General features: G+C 40.8%; 2 protein-coding genes across 3 annotated transcripts in view; one reads left to right on the top strand and one right to left on the bottom strand.

The window, feature by feature from the left end:
* DOCK1 (dedicator of cytokinesis 1) overlaps positions 1–20,075 on the top strand; it is a 246,904-nt gene that overhangs the window by 73,992 nt on the left and 152,837 nt on the right. The window lies entirely within an intron of this gene.
* INSYN2A (inhibitory synaptic factor 2A) overlaps positions 3,998–20,075 on the bottom strand; it is a 38,818-nt gene continuing 22,740 nt past the window's right edge. Inside the window, exons 3-4 of the mRNA XM_033065522.2 lie at positions 15,321–15,392; positions 3,998–6,690 (exon numbers count right to left, since the gene is read on the bottom strand). Of these exons, the coding sequence (XP_032921413.1) occupies positions 6,507–6,690; positions 15,321–15,392 (256 nt within the window). The 3' untranslated portion in view covers positions 3,998–6,506. The remainder of the gene's footprint in view (positions 6,691–15,320; positions 15,393–20,075) is intronic.

Below are 20,075 nucleotides of genomic sequence, written 5' to 3'. Positions count from 1 at the left end.
CTGTGAGCAGGTGATTAGCCAGGATTGATATTTGTGTTCACCAAAATGATGTAGTATTGGTAATTAGGCAGCTGAGAAGTGTGGGAATGAGATTTGGCTGCATTTACTTGTCTTTTTGACTTAAACTGAGCTAACCAAGGTAAGTGTTCAAATGACTGAAGAGCAGAGGCCAAAATTATGTTCAGAGGGGAAAGAGTGATGCATGTGACCCTATTGATTTAACACTGATTTTTAGGCCATGCTACCTGAGTTTTTCCACTGTTAATTAATGAAATAATAATGAATAATGGAAGAAATAATGAGGCCTGTTGATATCTGAGATGGGGATGGATCTGAGTGTATTTTTGGGAGTCTCTCAGTGTGTTTGCCTTTGCCTTGTGTTGTTCCTTAGCTGTGTGCATGTGGCAGCTGATGTCTCCAGGTTTGTGCTGTCTGAGCACTGCTCCCTCAGTTCTGCAGCAATCTGGGTCACTGTGGCTCAATGCACTGATTTCTTAGCACAGGGTTAATTGTTAGTCAGATAAGTCCATCAACATCTTGGTCTTTTGATCTCCTCTTTCCTTCCCAATTTGAATTGTCCCTGTAATTGCACACAGTGATATCTGACTTTTACAGGGCTCTGTGTCCTCAGCACATCTTCCTGACCTCCTGCTGCCCATTTCCTTGGCATTGGGAGTGCTCCTGTTGGCAAAGCTGCAATTTCATTTTGTCTTTGGTGCATCATCCACTTTTAGTTTTGATCTTCCTCTTGCATCACTTTGGCATTTGCTGTAAAGAAGGGATGATGGATCTCCAGATGCACTGCTGGAGCCAGAAGTGACAAAATCCCAGGAAAGACCTAAAAACTCATCCAGTTCCACCCCTGCCATGGCAGGGACACCTCCCACTGTCCCCAAGCCCTGTCCAGCCTGGCCTTGGGCACTGCCAGGGATGGAATCCACAACCTCTGTGGGGAAATGGTTCAAGCAGATCATTGCTACAGAAAATTCCAGGGATGCAGGAACAGTGCAAGGAAGTCCAAAACTTGTGTGTTACTTCAACTTCCTCACTTTCAGGCTGAATGTGAGTTAATTATTGTTTTGCTGAACGTGATTCAGGTGATATTTAGAAATGTTAATTATGCCTTTTGCAGTTAGCAGAGTAGATTTGAAAACTTGTGTGTGTGTGTTTGAAGTCAGAACAGGGATATTAAAGATCTGCATTGTGCTGGTGAGCACAGCCTGGAATCCCTCCCCACACAGCCTCTGTAATCAGCTAATGAACACTGAGATTTCAGGGTACTTTTAATGAGTACTTACTCCTACCTTACAATGCTGAAGAGATTCCCCTGTTGAATAACCAGCCACAACTCATTTTTGTGGTGTCAGCAAAGGAGGAGTAGTAAAATGAATAATAATAATAAAAAAGAAGCACAGCCTGCCTTGTCTTGGATCAGATTTGGGATGAAATGATTGCAGTGACTTTTCTTTTTTTTAGTTTTACCTGTAATAGAGAATTAACCATACAGGATGACTGGAGGGAAGGAATTTGAAATTTCTGACAGCATTCAAGTAATGATAATTTCTTTAAAAAAAGTAAAATGCAGGACATAACCAGTTTTGTTTTATTTTAATTATATAAATAGAACTGTGTTTGTGTCCTAAAGCTGGAATGTTTTCTCCTTGGAAGAATACTCAGTGGCACCATCTCCATCCAGAACCTGATGGTGCATAATTCAGTTTATGGGCAGTGGAGGAATTTCAAGGATTGAATGCTCAAGTGAAAAGTTTTAATTACAGGATGAGCTTTTTCTACAGCTCTGAACTGGAAGGATTCTCCAACAGTCCCCTTTGCCTTTGCACATTTGGTTTTCATTTTTTTCCTCCTTGAATATGAGTTCCTTTATAAAATCAAAAGCAAGTTTTGTCCTAATATTTAAAAAGAGAATTACCTTGAAATAAGAGACCAATTGCAAGGAGAAGAATAAGTTATTAAGTAAAATGAAGTACAAATAATGAGTTTAGAATCTAATTTGACAATAATTTTGGTGGCAAAAGAATTTTTAATCCTTGTTGGTTTGGACTATTTTCCCCTCTTTAAGTCTCACTAGTGATTTGTACGTGATCCATTTGCTGAGTAGAAGATTCTATTGTTATTTATTTTATATAATGATTCTGTTATTAGTCCAGGATGCAGCCTGAAGGTGCTGAGCTGTGTCCTGCTGCTCCAGACTGCCTGGTTTGGGTTAATTTTGCTCCTGCCTTGAGCTGCTGCTGCTCCTGGCACAGTGAGAAGTCACCTGGAAAAAAACCCACAAAACCTTTCCTACTGAAGAACACATTGCCTGAAGAAAAAGCAAATTGAGCAAACTTCCTTGAACCTTTGGCAGGGTGGTTTTAAACCATCTCTGTCCTTTCCTGGTGGCTTTTGGACAATGTTGGGTCCCATGTGAGGCAAATCTCAGCCTCCTGCAGTGGGTCAGGACAGAGCTCCAGGGTGATCCATGGCAGCAGCTTGGGAGGTGCCTCATTTCCCATTTCTGAAAGGAAATCTCCTGACCTAGGGGAAGATTGGGGTTGGAATTTGATGGTCTTTAGGTCCCTTCCAACCCAAACCATTCCATGTCCTGTGGTTTTAACTTCCAGGGGTGTGTCCTTAAGGAGAGTGGCTCTGGAAAAACATCTGGAGGTGTATGGGAAACAAAATTAGTGCTGAGAGCACAGAAAATGGATGATTTTGGATTTTGGGGGTGTGAGTAGAAAGGACAGGACTTGGTGGTGTTGCTGATCAATGGAACCTTCTCCACTCTGCTGCTTTCCCCTCTGTGCTTTGGGATGAGGTGAAACCAGAACAGAAACGATGCAGGAGCTGTCAGGAGGAGGAAAAGGGGTTTGTGAATCTGCCTGAGATTGAGGAGGGGGATCCCTGTGCGGTGCAGGTGACACCTGCCACAAGGAGGGTGACAAGGGCCATGCAGAGCAGGGTGACACTGATGGGGGAGCTCTGGATAATCAATCAATCAATGATGGGATTGTCCATCAGCACTTCCAGGCTGGAGGCTGTAAAATAAAAACCTGAAATCAGAGTTATTGATGGTCACAGGAGACTTCTGGGGCTGCAGTTAGTTATTCAGGAGTTGAATCTGGATGTAAATTATCTTCCTGTGCCTTAAAATCTGTCCAGGTCAGTTTTTATGGAATCCAAAATGCTGGGGACAAAACCTTGTTTTTTTCTTCCCCAGACTTCTTCCATGTAAAAACACTTTGCTTTATTGAGTCACATGATTTCTCCTCTTTCAAAATCATTTGGAATTACATATTGCAAGCTAATTTCACAGAAACTGAAGTGGTGTTTGGATGGTGGCCAGGATTTTATTCCATCACTAATGCTGAGCTTTTTTTGTGCTGTCAAACCATCCCTGTTGCATTCCCTACCAACATTTATGGGAATGAGCTGCACTCACCTAAACAAATGGACACATTTGTAGCACTCCAGTTATTTTAATGAATCACAGATGGCTTTTATGGAATATTAAAAATCTTCATGCCTTCAGTCCCTTTTTGTTCTCCCCGACAAAATGGTGTTGGTGCAGTTGGATTTTTAGTGACAATCTGGTTCAATTCCAGCTCAATTCCAGCAGCAATATATAATATGTGGTAATACACAGGTCTTGGTGTAATCTAACAGCTGACTTGGTTGGGAAGTTCATGAAAAATTACCTAATTTGATTTAACCTTTAAAACATCGAGTGGAACTAAAGGCATGGACAATAGTTTTGCATTTTAGGCAAGAAAAAGCAAACACTTTGTACCCATGGTAGGATTTTCCAGTTTTAATAATTTTTTTTTCAGTTTATCCTCGTTTTCTAAAAGTATTTTTACAGTTATTTTTGTTTTTAATCTTTCTTTAGGAAGCCAAGTGCTACTCACAGGAATAGTGTTTTCCTCACAGTTCTAAACCAAAGAATGCAACTGTTGCTGTGTGGAAATTATAAGGACTCAGCAAAGAGCAAGGGATGTAAAATCACTGCAGTATTTATTGGCTAAAAAGTATTTTGAAGCAGGAGATGGGAGAAGTGCAGCTAGAAAATCAATGTATGAAGTGCAGGGAACTGCCAGTGAATCCAGCAAAGCCACACTGAAAATAAAAACACATTTTTTCCTCATTAGAACCTCCAAGATCTTCTACATGAGGGTGAAAATAGCTCTGTCACATTGAACTAAAAGCTCTAAAGAATTAAGTTTTTTTTTTTCTCTTGGTGTCTATCTAACCTGAGCCTGAGTGATTCTAAAGGCAATACAATTATGATACATTTTACACACTTGCAAAAACATTTTATTACAAAGTACATCGGAGGGGAGCAGAGAACACGAGATGTCAGTTGGAAGCAAGACTCTATGGTAATGTCAGCTTTCCCCAGGTTTAAAAAAATGTAAAAAATTAAAAATTTGCAACTTGTTAAGAAAATAGCCTGGACATGTAGAGAACACGCCGTGAGAACTTTCCCTTTGAGCTCTTGGTTTCTCCAGCTTTGTCTCCTCCCTCTTTTCCTGTGGTCCAGGAGCTCTGGATCACTCAGGAACCTCAACCAGATTTGGGAACTCAGTGCCAGGGAGAGATGCTTGGTTTAATTTCTTTAAAAAACCCCAAAAACACTAGGCCTGTTAGCATGGAGGAGTGCATTAGTTATTAATGTTATGTTAATCATGAATACTACTGCATTTTCTTTGTTCTGCCCATTTTTGAGATTCCTTTCTGCTTAGGGAAAATAAAATATTTATTTATTTATTGGGAAGTATTCTAAGCCATGACACGTGGGCTGCCTTGTAAACAGTTCTATATTTTAGTTAAAAACACTATAAAATACATGAAACAGGGTTTTTCCACATGAAACAATGGCACTTCCTTCCTGCTGTCCAGGATCACCTTCTTCCTCCTTCAGCTCCCACCACAGCATTTCAGGATTTGCTGCTGTGCAAGAGCTCATAGCCCTCTTGAAGGTTTACTGCAAATATTGAGCTGACCCTGGCATCTTCTGCATTTCTATTTCCATTTTAACTTGCTTTTCTTGTTCTTTGGGGGGAAAAAAAATAAAGTTGTTTTCCTCCAGTTTTCTCTTGGGAATAAATTGGATGCTGAGCTAAGAGGAGAAACAGTGTAAAAGAAAAAACAGTTCTCCACTTTTTTAGTCTGTGCAAATCAATGCACCCAAAGGCTGAAACATCTGTACCTTCCTGCTGCTACAGGGGATGCAATTTCCAACCCAGTTTGGCACATGACACTCAAATTATCTGAAATCCTCAGGGAAAAATCCCAAACCAAAACAAAAGACAAGATTCCCACTCTCTAGCCACTTCTAGCATGAGGAATTTTTTCCACCAATGATCATTTTAGATGCAAGTTTAATGACAGTAGCAAATACTTAAAGGAAAAGTTGCAGTTTATAAGTCAGAGCAAAATTTTAAGTGCCATTTCAAAAAAAAACCCCAAACCCAATTAGGAAAAATCTGATTCCCATCTCTCCCTTAAGTGTTTTAATTTATGTGTACAATTAACAGATTGAGATATAAATCATAATAAGCTGGGAAACCCATTTGAGAAGCTTAATAAATAAATAAATAAATAGCATTTCCAATTTCAGCTCCTTCCAAGCAGTGCTGCAGCCTCGACATCTCCCGCTGCCTTCTGCAGTGGTGGAGAGGTTTTCCAAAGACTGTTACCAAAAAAATACTAACCATGGCAAATGCCAACAATCCAGAGTGGGCTGGAGCTATTTTGGGGTGAGGTTTTTTGTTCCTGTGTGTTGAGACCTTTCCAAGGTGACACTGAGGGGTCGTCCCATGGCCTGGACCCTGTGAGCTGGAGCTGCTCCAAGGCTGGGCTGGATTTTTGGGAGGTTTTTGGCTGGGGCTCAGTGGTTCTTCTGGTGGTGAGGACACAGCTAAACCAGAGATGATAAAATGTGAGAGCTGGGTTGGAGTCCACGTCGCATGAAGGCAGAGAACACACCACAGTCACATCTCGGAGACGGCCGCGGGCCGCGGCAAAAATTGTGCTTTGTCCAGGAATTCTGTGCTGAAAACTGCACTCCCCGATCAACATGGAGCTGTAAAACTCAACACCACTGCACACATAAGGCTTGCTGCTTGTTTTTCCCCCTGCTTGTTGTCCAGAGACAACAGCCCAGACCCCAGCAGGCTTGGAGCATTCCTGGGGGAGCAGGGTCGCGCTTCAGCGGGTCGGAGCTTTCCGATCTGACGGGGGGGAACAGTTTTACTTCCCATCTTTGTCCACATTCCCATTCAGGTTTTACATCCCACATTGGCAAGGTGGAGGTGGGCAGGGGGTTCCCAAGCCCGTGCTCCTGGGCACGAGTCCCTGGCTCCGGAGGCCTTTGGGTGCCCGCGGTGAGAACTGCGCCGCCCTGGGCCAGGACGCTCCTGCCACCAGAGCCCCTCAGAGATGATGGACAGAGCTCCAAAGATTTGTCAAAGAAGGCCTTGAACTCCACACCTCATGGACTTGGGTTAAAGGAACCAGAGTTTCCATCTTCCATGCTTTTTTGATTCAGTTTTGGATTTTTGCTTGGGAGTAGAGGAGTAGCTCTCCTGAGAATAAGGCAAAGGTGCAACCTGAGTTTCCTCAATAGGATGAAGTTTTCTCAAAACTGGCTGTAGTTTATCTTCTTGCTGTTTAAAATCCAATTCCACGCTAGAAATAGGAAAGAGAAAAGCACTCCTTAATTATGATGATAAAGACAACCCACTGTCTATGTGCTTACTTTATGAAAATCAAATAATAAATAGTCCTTGCACAAAAATGGAAAGGGGAAGTTCAAAAAGGACATATTGCAGAAGAAAAACAGGAATGGGATTGTTCAGCTTTTCCCTACTGTTAAGGAAGGTCTTGAGGATGATGGCAGAGGTTCTTGGAAGTAACTTTTTTTTATGGAGAAATGATTTTTCAGGGCTTCCAGGCTCAGTTCTCCCTTCTGGGAGGTCAGAGTGGGAGCCAGGCACATGCATCCTTGTTCTTTGGGAAAAGCTGAGGGGTTGGCCAGAACAAGGAGGCTGGCCCAGAAATTCTTTACCTGAGCTGTTCCTTGCCACTTCTACCCTGGAAAAGATCATGTTTGTGTTGCATGCATAGACTCATATACACATGTGGGATAAATAGTTAAATTAAAAAGCAATTCTCCTTTCTAGTGCATCCTTGCCTTCAGAAAATAGACTGAAGCTGTAAAATCCTGTCCTGAATTCCAAACACTGTCGCCTACAAAACCCTTCCAGCAATTAAGAACCACAGTAGAGTTAAAATTCCAACTCTCACTTGAGCTTTGTGCTGCAGAGCGTTTTGAGACCACCTTATAAACCAAAGGAACCACAGCAAAAAATGGAACAAAAGTCCTGTCTGATGATGGAAATGAATTTTGGCCCCTCAGAAATACCCTGGAACTTGGTGGGTTCAGTTGACCACGTTTTGCACTGAGGCTGTTCTTGTCTCTTGTAGAATATTTGGGTTTGGAAGGGACCTTTGACAGAAATCTCATCCAACCCTGTGGCAGTGGAGCCTCTGGATATCAGAGGATGAATTTAAAGGGTGAAATTTTAGCAATTTAGACACTTGTATTGATTTATTTCTTTCTGCCCCCCTCTGCTGCTGAGTTGTCTCGAGCTTTGCACTGCTGCTTTCATCATTACCTAAATACAAAATTATCATTCCTGGCTTGAGTTCACTTTTAACTGGGATTAAACATGTTTTCTGAAGTATTTCTGCCATTGCTTGTTTGGAGTTAACCACTAAAGAAATGACATCTGATTCCTCAGATCTCATCCAAAAAGAGATTATTTTAAACTTTGGTTTAAGCCTTGCCTGACTTAAGGAGAGCAGGGATATGGCACAGAACACCTGCAGCCATTGCAGAGGGAATTCTCCAGCAGAATCTTTAAGGTGGAAAAGAACTCCAAGATTTTCAAGGGGATATTTGGGTGGACTTGACTTTACAGAGGCTTTGTAAACTGAGCACAGAATGTCATCTAAAACCTTCTGCTGATTTAGGTGGGGTTCATTTTCCTCTTAGGAGTCAGAGATGCTGAGAGAAGGATTAAAGGAGAATTTTGTGCTTTGTTTTTAAGAACTGATGATTCTGACTACAAGGACTCCAGAAAGGGGTGCTGGAAAGGTGTGAGGTCTTTTTACATCTGGCTGTGCCTAATTTGGTGCTTGGTTTAATTGAAAATTCATTTTTAGCAAAAGGTTCAGCATTCAGTGATTTGGATAAACTTTCAATAGCAGAGAAGAGAAATACAATAGGTTAGAATTCAAGGAGAGTATTTTACCCATTGCTATGCTTTTAATGAATCAAAAGCCATAACAATAATTTGAAAAACTTCAGCTCAATGCTGGAAGTGTAGAATGGTGAATTTTCATTAGGCAGCTGTACTGGTGCAGAAGCACATTCCAATAACTATAAATTAATATTCCTCCTTGTTAATGAAAAAACAATGTTGTCTTCAGTGCTCACATGTTCTGTGCTGGCAAAACCCAGTTGGTTTGAGAAGTTCAGCATGAATTTAGTGCTGAGCTTGGACAGCAGCTCACTGGGAATGTCCCAGGACAGGAGTTGTGCACTGAGACAGAGAAACTGTTGAATTGAGGGAGGTACTTCTCTAAGAGCTCACTAAATCTCATTTAAAGTGCAGCATTTAGCATGTATTGTATCTGCTTTTTTTTTTTTTTTCTCAGTGTAAAAGTTTTTTGGGTAAAAAAAAAAAAATAAAAAATAAGGTTTTTCAGCTCTGGCATTGCCAGAGTTCATTTTTACTCCTTTCAAACATTATTCTTGCAGGGAGGCTCTTAAGAGCTGCTGGAAATTTCTGTAAAAAAAAGAAATTGTTATAAAACCCCCTTGCTGAAGAGAGTAATTTTTTATATAATCAATTTCTATTAAAGATAGACTTCAAGAGAAAAAAAAAAAAAGCATCTTAGTTCTGGTCCATCTGACAAGCCCCATGTTATTGCCTTTTGCTGCTGCAGCACACAGCAGCTTTCAGCTCTTCACATCCAGGGAAATATTTTGCTTGTGAAGGGTGTAAAGAAACTGAAAAAAAACCATTTGTGTTATTTCAGCTTTTAGAACTGTAATTTTTGCAGAATAATTGATTGGTGTCTATCAGCATCAATTTCTCCAGCATTGGAGGTGTTTTAATGGAATTGCTCCATGGGGCAAATTATTTGATTGCAAACTTAGGCTTTAATTTATCCCTGTTTGTGCTGCAGAAATAAGACAAAACCCTGATATTTTTACAAAAAAATCACAAATATTTCTATATTTTACTCTTTAATTTTCTGTCAGTCATATAAAATACTACTAATCATCATCAGTGACTGCTTCCCAGAAAGGTTTGGGTTGGAAAGGACCTCCAGGATCATCCAATTCCAACCTTCCACTATCCCAGGTTGCTCCAAACCCATCCAACTTTGGCTTGGCCACTCCCAGGGATTAAATCCAGTAAATATTCCATATTTGTAGGGACTTCTTGATATTTTTGTTCCTGAGCTGCATTCCTGAGCTTGATTGTGTCACCTGTCACAGCTCTGCCAATCCTGTTTTGCTCAGTGCTATTTCTGTCCCCTCAGCATCTCTAGGTGTCCTCTCTCCAAATGACCTTTTCCTGAAATATCCTCCCTGCCATGTGCCTCTTTTCACTTTCAAACTTGGATTTTGTCCCTTAAGCCTGCCCATAATAACTCCATTAACTTAATTATCCAGGACTCTCCTGTTCTCCTGGAGATGGGAATTATTTGCTTCAGAAGCACTTTTTCTTTAATAATATAATTATATTTTTTAATAGACTGACAATTCTGAACAAGCCCTACAGAAACTAATCTTAAATATCATTTAATAGCACAAACCTTGGCCTGACACACCTGGTCAGGACATCCCAAAGTTTTGCTTCCCTACATATTGTTAAATTTGTGAAATCTGTTATATTGTTAAATATTGTGAAATTTGGACTCAGAGTTTTCACATGTTTAATGCCTATCCCAAATTCTTCCTCCAAACAGAGGAACTGTTTTTATCAACCACTACAAGCAGTAAAATTCTATTTGTGATAAACATTTCAGTGTTTTCTGCCCAGAATCACTATGGACTATCAAGGTTTGCAACCCAAACTTCCCATTCTAGAGCAGTTTCAATGCTGTGTATCTGTGCTGTCCTTCCCAGGAAAATTGGGCCAAATAAAATCAGCTAGCAGCCCTTGGATGATTCTATTTTGACACCCCCCTCACAGGGAAGGATTTTTTCCCAAAATCTCATCCAGCCCTGCCCTCTGGCACTGGGAACCATTCCCTGTGTCCTGTCCCTCCATCCCTTGTCCCAAATCTGTTTCCAGCTCTCCTGGAGCCCCTTTAGGGGACCTGAGGCATTGGTGTGATGAATTTTCTGCTTTTGACAGTATATGTTAATGAGTTCACTTCTGCATGCAGGCAGCAGTGAAGCTTTTCTAATTTAGTTGCTATATGAGGGATCAAAAGCAGAATTTGAGGAGTGAGAAGTATTGGGATTAAACATATGGACTGTGGGAGGGTATGGAGCAACAAGCTCTGAGATATGGATGGGTTTTCTGATTTTCTAGCACAGTCACACGTTGTTGTCATGAATCATTTGAAGGTTTTAGCTGCTCATGATCTGTTGGTTACTGGAGAATTGCTGAATCAGAGAAATCTGGGTTCATGGTGGAGTTGCTGAGGATTTATCAGAGAATCATGGAGTCACAGAATGGTTTGGGTTGGAAGGGACCTTCAAGGACACCTCCCACTGTGTCCAACCCTAATGTCCAACCTGGCCTTGGGCACTGCCAGGGATCCAGGGGCAGCCACAGCAAATCTGGGAATTCCATCCCCACCCTCCCAGGGAACAATTCCTGCCCAAAATCCCCTCCATCCCTGCCCTCTGGGTTCCCTGGTCCTGTCCCTTCAGTCTCTCTCCATCTGTGCTGTAGCTCCTCGAGGCACTGGAAGGGACAATGAGCTCACCCCAAAGTTTCTTCTTTCCAGGCTGAACAATCTCAATTGTCCCAACCTTTCCCCAGAGCAGAGCTGCTCCATCCCTCTGATCACCCTGCTCTGATCTCATTCAGCAGCTCTACACCCTCCACTTGTCTCTTGACACCTCCAAGGCTGCAGCTTTTTCCTCCTTCTCCCTCCAGGGAAATCCTTTTTCCTTCCCCTCCAGGTGACACCTGAATTTCCCTTTTCATCCTCCAGTCCTGCAGGCACTCAGAGCAGCTGGACCTGGGAGGTGAAGCAGAATTAGAGAATCCACTGTGTCTCCTTAGGGTCACATTAATTGGATGACACAGCATTAGTGCTTCACATCCTGGGAAAACAGGGTCCAGATAAGCACTAATCACTTGAAAATGAGCTTAATGCACTTCCCAGCCATCTCTGCTGAATTCCCTATTCCAGCCCAAAAACCTGCCCAGCCTGGGATCCAAAGCACTGCCACCCTTTGAGATCCACTTTTTTTCCAAGCATCTTTCAGTCCAGAAGCAAGATGAGAAAATGTAAATTAATGGATGTGGGTAGGAAGTAAAAAGGTGATGAAAATTGCTATTCTCAGCATTGAGCCACCTGATTTTCTTACACTGCTGCTGTCCTAGAGATTGATGCCTTATGCTCACTTTTTATTGCCACATTTGTTAATTTGAATAATTAATATTTAAGTGTCTAACCTTTAAAAGTGAATTTCTTCCATGTGAGCTCTGTGCTGCCTGGGTAGCTTTTATCTCCACATTCTAACCTGTTCCACCTCTTGTACTGAATTCCATTTTATAGGTTCTAATATTTTATTTTCTGCTGCATAGTGAGAGTCCACCTTAAATTAATATAAAGTAAAAACACAGCAGCATAAATAAACATTTTAAAGGAATAAAAAGTAGCCAAATAAATTGTTGAGACAGCTTTGAGTGATTTTTTTCTTCCTTACAACTCCAGTAGTGGAGTGTTGATTTGTTTCCCTTCCAAGTCAGAAATTGGGATTTCAGCTCCTAAAAGTTTCCTTCCTGAAGCTGAAATTTCCTTGTGAAAGCTGTAGGAAATTCCTGCCTAAAGGGAAGTCCAACAGGAATTCCACAAGATGCTCCTTCCCAGAAATAATTTATACTAAAACCTGAGAGAAATACACAAAATATTCAAGAGAAGCCCCATTTTTTCCTGCAGATTCCTGCTCAAGGATTAACATTCATGTGGGATGGGAAATGAAACAGGAGCAGAAAGGGCAGGTCCAGGAAAAGATAATTACAGAATAAAACAGATTGGGAAACTTTCAGTCCACCTGGCTTTGGGGTTTTTCAGAATTGCTGCAGTTCCTGCATTTCAATGCAGTTCCTTCTGAACAGCAAGATTTTACTGCACTGTAAAAACTCCATATTTACTGTGATACACAGAATTTTTATTTAAATACTTCACTATTTAAATTGACTTTATCCTGGCAAAACTCCACGATAAAATTTCTTTTCTGTCTTTAAAAATATCCATGATGCATCAACATCAGACAGAAATTTGTGTTGAGTTTGTAGCAGATGATTTTGGAAATGTTCTGTGACCTCATGATTGTTGAAACTGCTGGATAAAATGATAAAGTGGTTGGGTTTTTTTACAGTATATTCCCATTTTTGTCTTCTGTTTTAAGTTCTGCCTGACCATGGCTACACAGAATATTTTTTACTGACAGCTTTAAGGCTGTGGCTGCTCTGGTGCAGTGAGAGAAGGTGTCAGTGATTCCTGGGTCTGCACTTCCAAGTTCCTGAACATACTGCAGAAATAAGTAGAAATTTGAGGAAAGTTAAATATCCAAAGAGGAATGTCCTTTTTTTTCCTCCTGATTTTCAAAGCAGCTTCAGGTTTTGCTAATTTGTCTTTTTGTTACTGTTTAATATTTGATCAGTTTGCTATTTATTTTAAAAAAGGAGAAAGCAACCCAATTTTACTTTTTTTTTTAAGTACTAAGAAACATTTATTCTTCTCAATATAAAGAGAAAAATAATATTAAAAATTTTTTAGTCCTAACAAAACATTTAAATTTAATATGCAAAATAACTGTATTCCCAAAAGGCTCTTAGAATTTTTACTGACAGTGTTGATATTTTGGATGCTGAAAATCCTTTAAAGAACATCAGGGGGTTTTTGTTGCCTTCTCCCCTGTCTCTGCCTTTTGTGCTCCATTACATCAATACTCCAAAATTCATTTTGAGGGGGAGGAATTTAATTCCACGAATTTCTACCTCCTCACCTGTCTCTACCTGACACTGCAGGATGCACTTGGGTAACTCAATCATTCCTATAAGAAGCTGTTTGAAAATAAAGATTTGAAACAGCTGTAAGTATATATTTTTTTAGTGTTACAATGTTCAGAATTGAATCAAATTGAATCAAAAAAACCTACACAGTCAGTTAAGGCAAAGTGAAGGATTTCTCTTTAAATATTGATATATCCCATAAGGACATTATTTATACACATATTAATTAATGGGGAAAAAGAACCTCCTGCTCTGATTTGTCCAGTGCACTGCAAGAACTCAGGGATTTCTGGCACCTTGAACAGTTCTCATTTCTGTTCCTAAAAGCTGTTTGACCCTTAAGAGAGCTCAGGTCACATTTTCCATACAACATTGGCAAAGGATTCCATCCCAGCCTGGGTCAGGAGTGCTCCCCTTTCCCAGAGCTGTCAGGACTTTGTGGAGCAGCAGAAATTCCTGCAGGACATCCCAGGCTGGTTTTATCCCTGAATTCCTGCTTTATCCCTTCTGCTTTATCCTGTCTCCATAATCCCCTTTTCTCCTGCTTCCCCTGCCTGGCTGCAGGTTTCACATTTTCTTGCCTGCAGCACAAATTCTCCTAAACTGGCACAAAGCTGAGCTGGTTTTTGCTCAGACATCTTGAGGCAAATATCCAAATTTCAGGTGGGAATGGGAGCTGGACCTGCCCACTCCACCCTCTCTCATAGGAACACTCTCCCAATCTGCTTTTCTGGACTCTTTTCATTTACATGGAGCTTTAAATCCGTGGAGTAGAAATGCAGATTTGCAAAAATTTCTGATTGGATATTTTTTCTAGCTAATGAAACAAGGAGAATTCCCTGATGGAATTGTGCTGTGTTGTATCTCCAGGCTACTCTGAGCCAGGAATTGCACAGGAAAAGGAGGCACAGGAGGCTTTGGGTGTTTCTGTGCTCCTGAACTTGGCTGTAAAGGAGGAATAAAGACATGAGTTGGTTCCTGCCCTGCACAGAACCCTGCTGTGGTCAGTTGTAAGGTGGAGCTGGAGGTTTCCATCCTTTCTTCCTTTATTTCTGTGCAGTGAAGTGAAAATTCATAAATAAATAGCTCCAGCTCTTCTGCCTGAAGCTGACTGAGCAGAGGATTAAGAAGTGGGAGGGGAAATCCTACACTGGTGCCTTCAGTTGAGTTTCTGTCATCACTGGAATTGTCATCTTTGTGCATTTTCATTTGTGCTGCGCTGCCTGATTTGCTGAAACCCTGGGACACGTTTGTGTTCACCTCACCTGCACTCCTGCAAACAGTCACTTGGGTTTTTGGGACTCCAGAGGAGGAGGGACAGTGAAGCTGTCAGTGTGAAACATCATCAGCCTCATGATGGCTTCACCTCATGCCCACTGCCTCTTATTCCTTCACTGGATGTGCCAAAAAAAAATAAAAAAAAAAGCCTGGGTGGGAATGGCAGTTGATAAAATCAGAATATGGTTTGGGTTGGGAGGGATTTTAAAGCTCATCTCATTCCAGTCCCTAGGACACCTCCCACTGTCCCAGGCTGCTCCATCCTGGCTTTAGACAATTCCAGGGATCCAGGGGCAGCCACAGCAAATCTGGGAATTCCATCCCAGCTCCTCCCAGGGAACAATTCCTTCCCAAAATCCCATCTAAACCTGATTTTACTCTAAAACTGTAGTTGGGATCTGTATCTGATTCCTTTTGCTTTACAAACCCTCTCTCCAAATGACTTCCCAAACCCAGTTGTTCTTGCCATAAAAATAAATCTAAAATATGTACAGGAATGTATAAAAGTAAATTTGAAGTTGACTTGGTCAGAAAATCCTGAATACCTCCAGTAAATTAAAAGCAAAGCTCACACCTTGTAACACTTGCCACCCCACAACCATCTCTTTGTGATTCAGATATTGAATTTTCTGCCTTCAGTGGAGTTACATTTCTGTTGTGTTGGCTGGAACATCAAGGCCAGTCCCTGAGCTTGCATTAGGGACTGAATCATTGCTTTCTCTCAGGGAAAAAAAGGGAATATTGGTATTTTGAACCTACCTGTAGATAATACATGCACTGTTCCTGCATGTGTCACAATTGGCCGTGTCCTGACCAGTCCGATAGGAAAGCCTGCAAAGACAACAACATGAAATCAGTAAAAAAAGATTTTTATTTAAACAAGTTATGCCCATTCTCAGAATTTCAGGATTATTTTTTTATCTTGAATATTGACTGCAAAAAAATCCAGACATTGGGAAAGTAGCATCAAGAATGGCATATTCAGCTTAAATTGAGAAATTACTTCTTTGGGGTGGATTAATATTTTCACTCTAAGCAAACTGTGAGCATTAAGCAATAAATCAAAAACCACATAATCCCTTCTATCAGGAGGAGTGTACAGGCTATAATAGTGCAATATATGATCTGTTTAGGAATTTTGTGCCTCTCAGTGAGGTCTGATGATTTGTTGTTGGGATGTTCCTGTGTTAAAAGGAAGAAAATGCCTTTGAAATGACATTTCCTGTGCTCCCTTAGCCTGCAGCTGTGCTTTGTCACACTCTGGTTTGAAATATCTTGCAGCAGTGACTTCTCATTTACCTGTTCTTGTCTCTGCTGTGCTCACTTTTAATTAAAAGGGGGTTTTTAAGGTATGTTTTTATACACAGAATTGTCATTAAATAAATATATTTCACTCAAATAGAACAGCTGCCTGTGAACATGACTGTTCTGTCATGCAGATGAGTTAAAAATGAAAATTGTTAATTCAGTATTAGAGTTTTCTTTGTAAAATCACAAATTTAGACTTTTTCAAAGTTAATTTCAATTTGTAAGTGCTGGCAACATTTCTTCATAGTTGTGTTTAGAGGCAGGGGGGAAATAAATAGTCCAGGGAACTTTGGAGATGTGGAAAATGGATGCAGTGAGGATTCCTGCAGGGAATGAGGTTCTGCCCTGGAGCCCAGGCAGTTCAGCTGATTGACCTCCAATTATTCAGGGCTGCTTTGCTTAACCAGAGGCATCTCTGCCCCTTCCCTGTCCCTGCAGGGACAGAGCTCCAATGAGCAAAAACCAAAAATCCTGCATCTGAAAAGAAAAAAAAAAAAAAAACCAAACCAAAACAAACCCAAAAAAACCTGGCTTAATTTTTACCTGACAAAACATCCAGCCTATGCAATATCAAGTGTTAATGGGAAATTCTGCACCAACTGTTTGATGTGCCTGTCCCCAGGATGAAAAATGAGCATTTTGGAGGTGCTGCAGGCTGTTTGTGTAGCTCAGAAAATGATCAGCTGAGCCTGTGTCACTTTTCTTTCTGATTTTAAAGATTATCAGTGGCTGGGGTGGTGGCACAGCCAAAGGCTCTGGGTGCAGCTCTTGGCACTGTGGTGGCACCAGCAGAAGTTCATAAGAGGGTGAATCCACTTCTTCTGAGAGTTTTTTTTCCTTCTAAAAGTAAAATTCAGTGTGGAATTCTGGCTGTTCTAGATGGTGGTTGTTATTTGCCTCAAAATTGCTTTTTAATCAGAGGAGCATGCTCAGATTGCCAACACTGCTGGTTTTTAACATCCCACAAAAGCCACATCACAGAGCCATGGAGTGGTTTGGGTTGGAAGGGACCCTAAATCCCACCCAGTGTCACCCTGCCATGGCAGGGAGACCTCCCACTGTCCTCAGTGTCCAACCCCAATGTCCAACCTGGCCTTGGGCACTGCCAGGGATCCAGGGGCAGCCACAGCAAATCTGGGAATTCCTTCCCAGCCAGGGAACAATTCCTGCCCAAAATCCCATCCAACCCTGTTGTCATTTTTCCCAACCTGGAGAATTAAATTTGAGATAAATGTAGTGTAGGAGGTAATCTAAAAGTGCATTTTTATTGAAGGCTTTCAGGGGTAGTTATGGAAATATAATTTATGGAAAGAAAGTCTACAAAAGTCTATCCTCACAGTGGTGAGTACATTTTTACAGGTTTTAGGAAAAAAGCATAATTGATGAAAACACTAATTAGGACAGCTGGTGATGCAATTTTCTCTAGGTTAAGTCCCTTTTCTGGAGTTAGGCACTAAATTGTATTTTGTCCATGAAATGTATCTTAAAGAGTTCTTCTCAGCCTTGGTAGCTGAGAAAACCAGCAGTAGGAATAACCAAGATAAAAAAATTAATGGAAAATTATTGGGAAAATCAGCCATTAATATAATAGATAACAGAGCTCCAAATATATGTGCAGAGAATGCAGAGAACGTGAAAGGAAAAAAGATAAAAACCAAAACAGCATCAAACCCACCCTCCTTCAGACATGCAGAGGAATCCATACAAAGCAAAATGTCCATTTGGTGTGCTCTTCCTTCTGGGAAAAACCCCAGCCCTGGGTTATATTTGCTCTTATCCTCTCTAAGAGAAGCAATTCCTGATTTTCATTTCCCCTCTTCAAATCTTTCAAAAGCTGACTTTCAAATCGTCCCTACTATGAACCTGAGAGTTGTAAAATGAAGTTTGTTTTTTTTTCAATCTATTGATCAGCTCCTAAAAGCTCTAACTGGAGATGCAGCATTGAAAGTCTCCAGATGAGCTGGGGAAGGCCTTTATTTACTGAGGGCATAAAGAACAGTCAATAGGTGCCTTCAGAGGGATGGGGCTCTGCTCTTTATAGGTAAAGCCATCAACACTCTGTGCTGCTGCCAGCTTGGTTTGGTGGTTTTTGTCTCAAGTTGTTTTCCAGTTGGGACATTTTCAATCATCTTTGTAGCCCTGCAAAGAGCTGGAACTGGATATGTTTAAGGTCCCTCCCAACCCAAACCATTCTAAGATTTGATGGTTTTTAAATGCACAATAATTCCAGATTTCCATATACTTAAAAACATATTTCCTGATATAAGGCTGACTTGTTAAGCTGATGAAAATGGTCCTTGGATGTGAGTGTTTAAAAATGAGATGATTTTTGGATGATGAGTTTGAAATCCTGAGGTCCCAGCTGCCACATTCAGCTCTGCTTGGTTTTAGCATCTTTGCAATTCTCAGTCTGCACTGGTTATAGTGATACATTCATTTGCTAGTTGGATTTAATTCTTGATTAAATTTTCTTAAAGCAGTTTTTCCTTACTGAGTATTTTTAGCTTTTCAGAGATGATTTTTACATATTTTCTATTATTTCCTTCTTTGAATAATCCTGTTAGAATTCCCTGAAAGCCCCAAGAACACTCCATGGTGTCCCAGTGTTTGGTTTCCATCTGGCACTTTCAGAGCTCTTTAGCCAGAACTAAATTATATGAGTGTTAGAACAGTATAAATTCAATTATTTCTATAAAAATTAAACTCCTCATGAAAGAATTCTGTTGTTGATACCTCAGGGCTTTGGACTTTTACTTTCTTGTTTTCACATAATTATCTACACAAACACTTGCATGGAATTTGTCTCCAGCAAGGATTTCACTACTGGCCCAGCATTTCCATGCAGGTTTTAGGCAATGAGGTTGATTTTCAGTGAGAAAACACTGAAAAACAGAGTTTCCATCAGTTTGAACTGCTGGGAATGATTTGAGAGCAGAGTCTGGATGCCAGGAGAAGGAGAGCAGAGTTCTAGGTGATGATGCTTTCCTTGTGCCATGCAGTGTTTTGAGTAAGCTGCATTTTTTCCTTCCTCCTAAAAATAATTTGCAAAGTATTCCAGTGTAGGAGAGAGACCAAAAACTTTGTCCTTCCTTAGTAAACCAGTTGTTATTTTCGCTAAAAATAAATTCTTTCAAATGTCAAGTCTTTCACCAAGCAAAGTTTCCTACAGAAAATCTGTCACCTCTTTTTAGAGAAAGGAAAGTTGGCTTTGACCTGGTGTAGATCCCAGGATTTTTGCTGGAGTTTCAGATTCTTTTGGAGTGATGTGTTTTGATCTCTTCTGAGGAGGAGCTTTTGCTCCTTTGTACCTCAGCCCCTGTATTTTCTGTTTCCATGTGGATGTGCAGAGCTTGGGCAGGTCATGGAATCCCAGAATCCCAGATTGGTTTGGGTTGGAAGGGACCTCAAATCCCATCAAATTCCCTGGGCAGGGACTCCTCCCATTGTCCCAGGCTGCTCCAGGCTCTGTCCAACCTGGCCCTGAAGGTCCTGGAGCAAGGATGGATGGAGAGAATTCAGTTTCTCTGTCTGCACCTCCCCTTGGAAAGGAGATCCATATTATTTTCAGCAGACTTTTACTTTCTGATAGGGTTGAATTTATTTTTTTTTTTAGCATTCTGGGTACAACCTGAGCTTAACCTCAATTAACACTTCCAGGTGTTAAAATATCACAATGAAGAACAACGATTTTGCTGACATGGACTGGCAGGAACTAAGAATAGGCTGCAGTTTCCAGAGCAGCCTAAGGGGATTACACTTTAAATCCCTGTGAAACACAGAATTTGTGCACCTGGAGGCTTTTTTTTTGTACAAAAAATACCAACTTTAGCATCAAAATCTTTACATTTGAATATTTTTTTTTGCTTGTATAAGTTAGAGAGACCCCATTGAGCTGGGAGAGGGAAGCTTAGATCTGTGTATGCTGATTTTTTTTTAAATGGGCATCTATTAAAAACAAAAAAAAAAAACACTAAAAGTGATTTAGAAGGATTGATCTGTTAAATCTGGATGTCCTCCCTTCTCTGCTGGGAGTCAGGAAATACTTGATATTACTTGAGTGCCCTTAATGGCAGGATTTTCCACAAGTGAATGTGATGGGTACAGAGCAGGAGGATCCTGGTGCTCCTCACACTTTTTATCACCAGCAAGGAGGACGAACAGACTTCAAGAATATTTGTTTTGGTTGATGTTTGTTATTTAAATATA

This window comes from Catharus ustulatus, chromosome 8 (assembly GCF_009819885.2).
Source record: "Catharus ustulatus isolate bCatUst1 chromosome 8, bCatUst1.pri.v2, whole genome shotgun sequence".
Lineage (NCBI taxonomy): Eukaryota > Metazoa > Chordata > Aves > Passeriformes > Turdidae > Catharus > Catharus ustulatus.
Note: the sequence above shows the minus strand (reverse complement) of the source record. Positions and strands in the feature narration are given on the sequence as shown.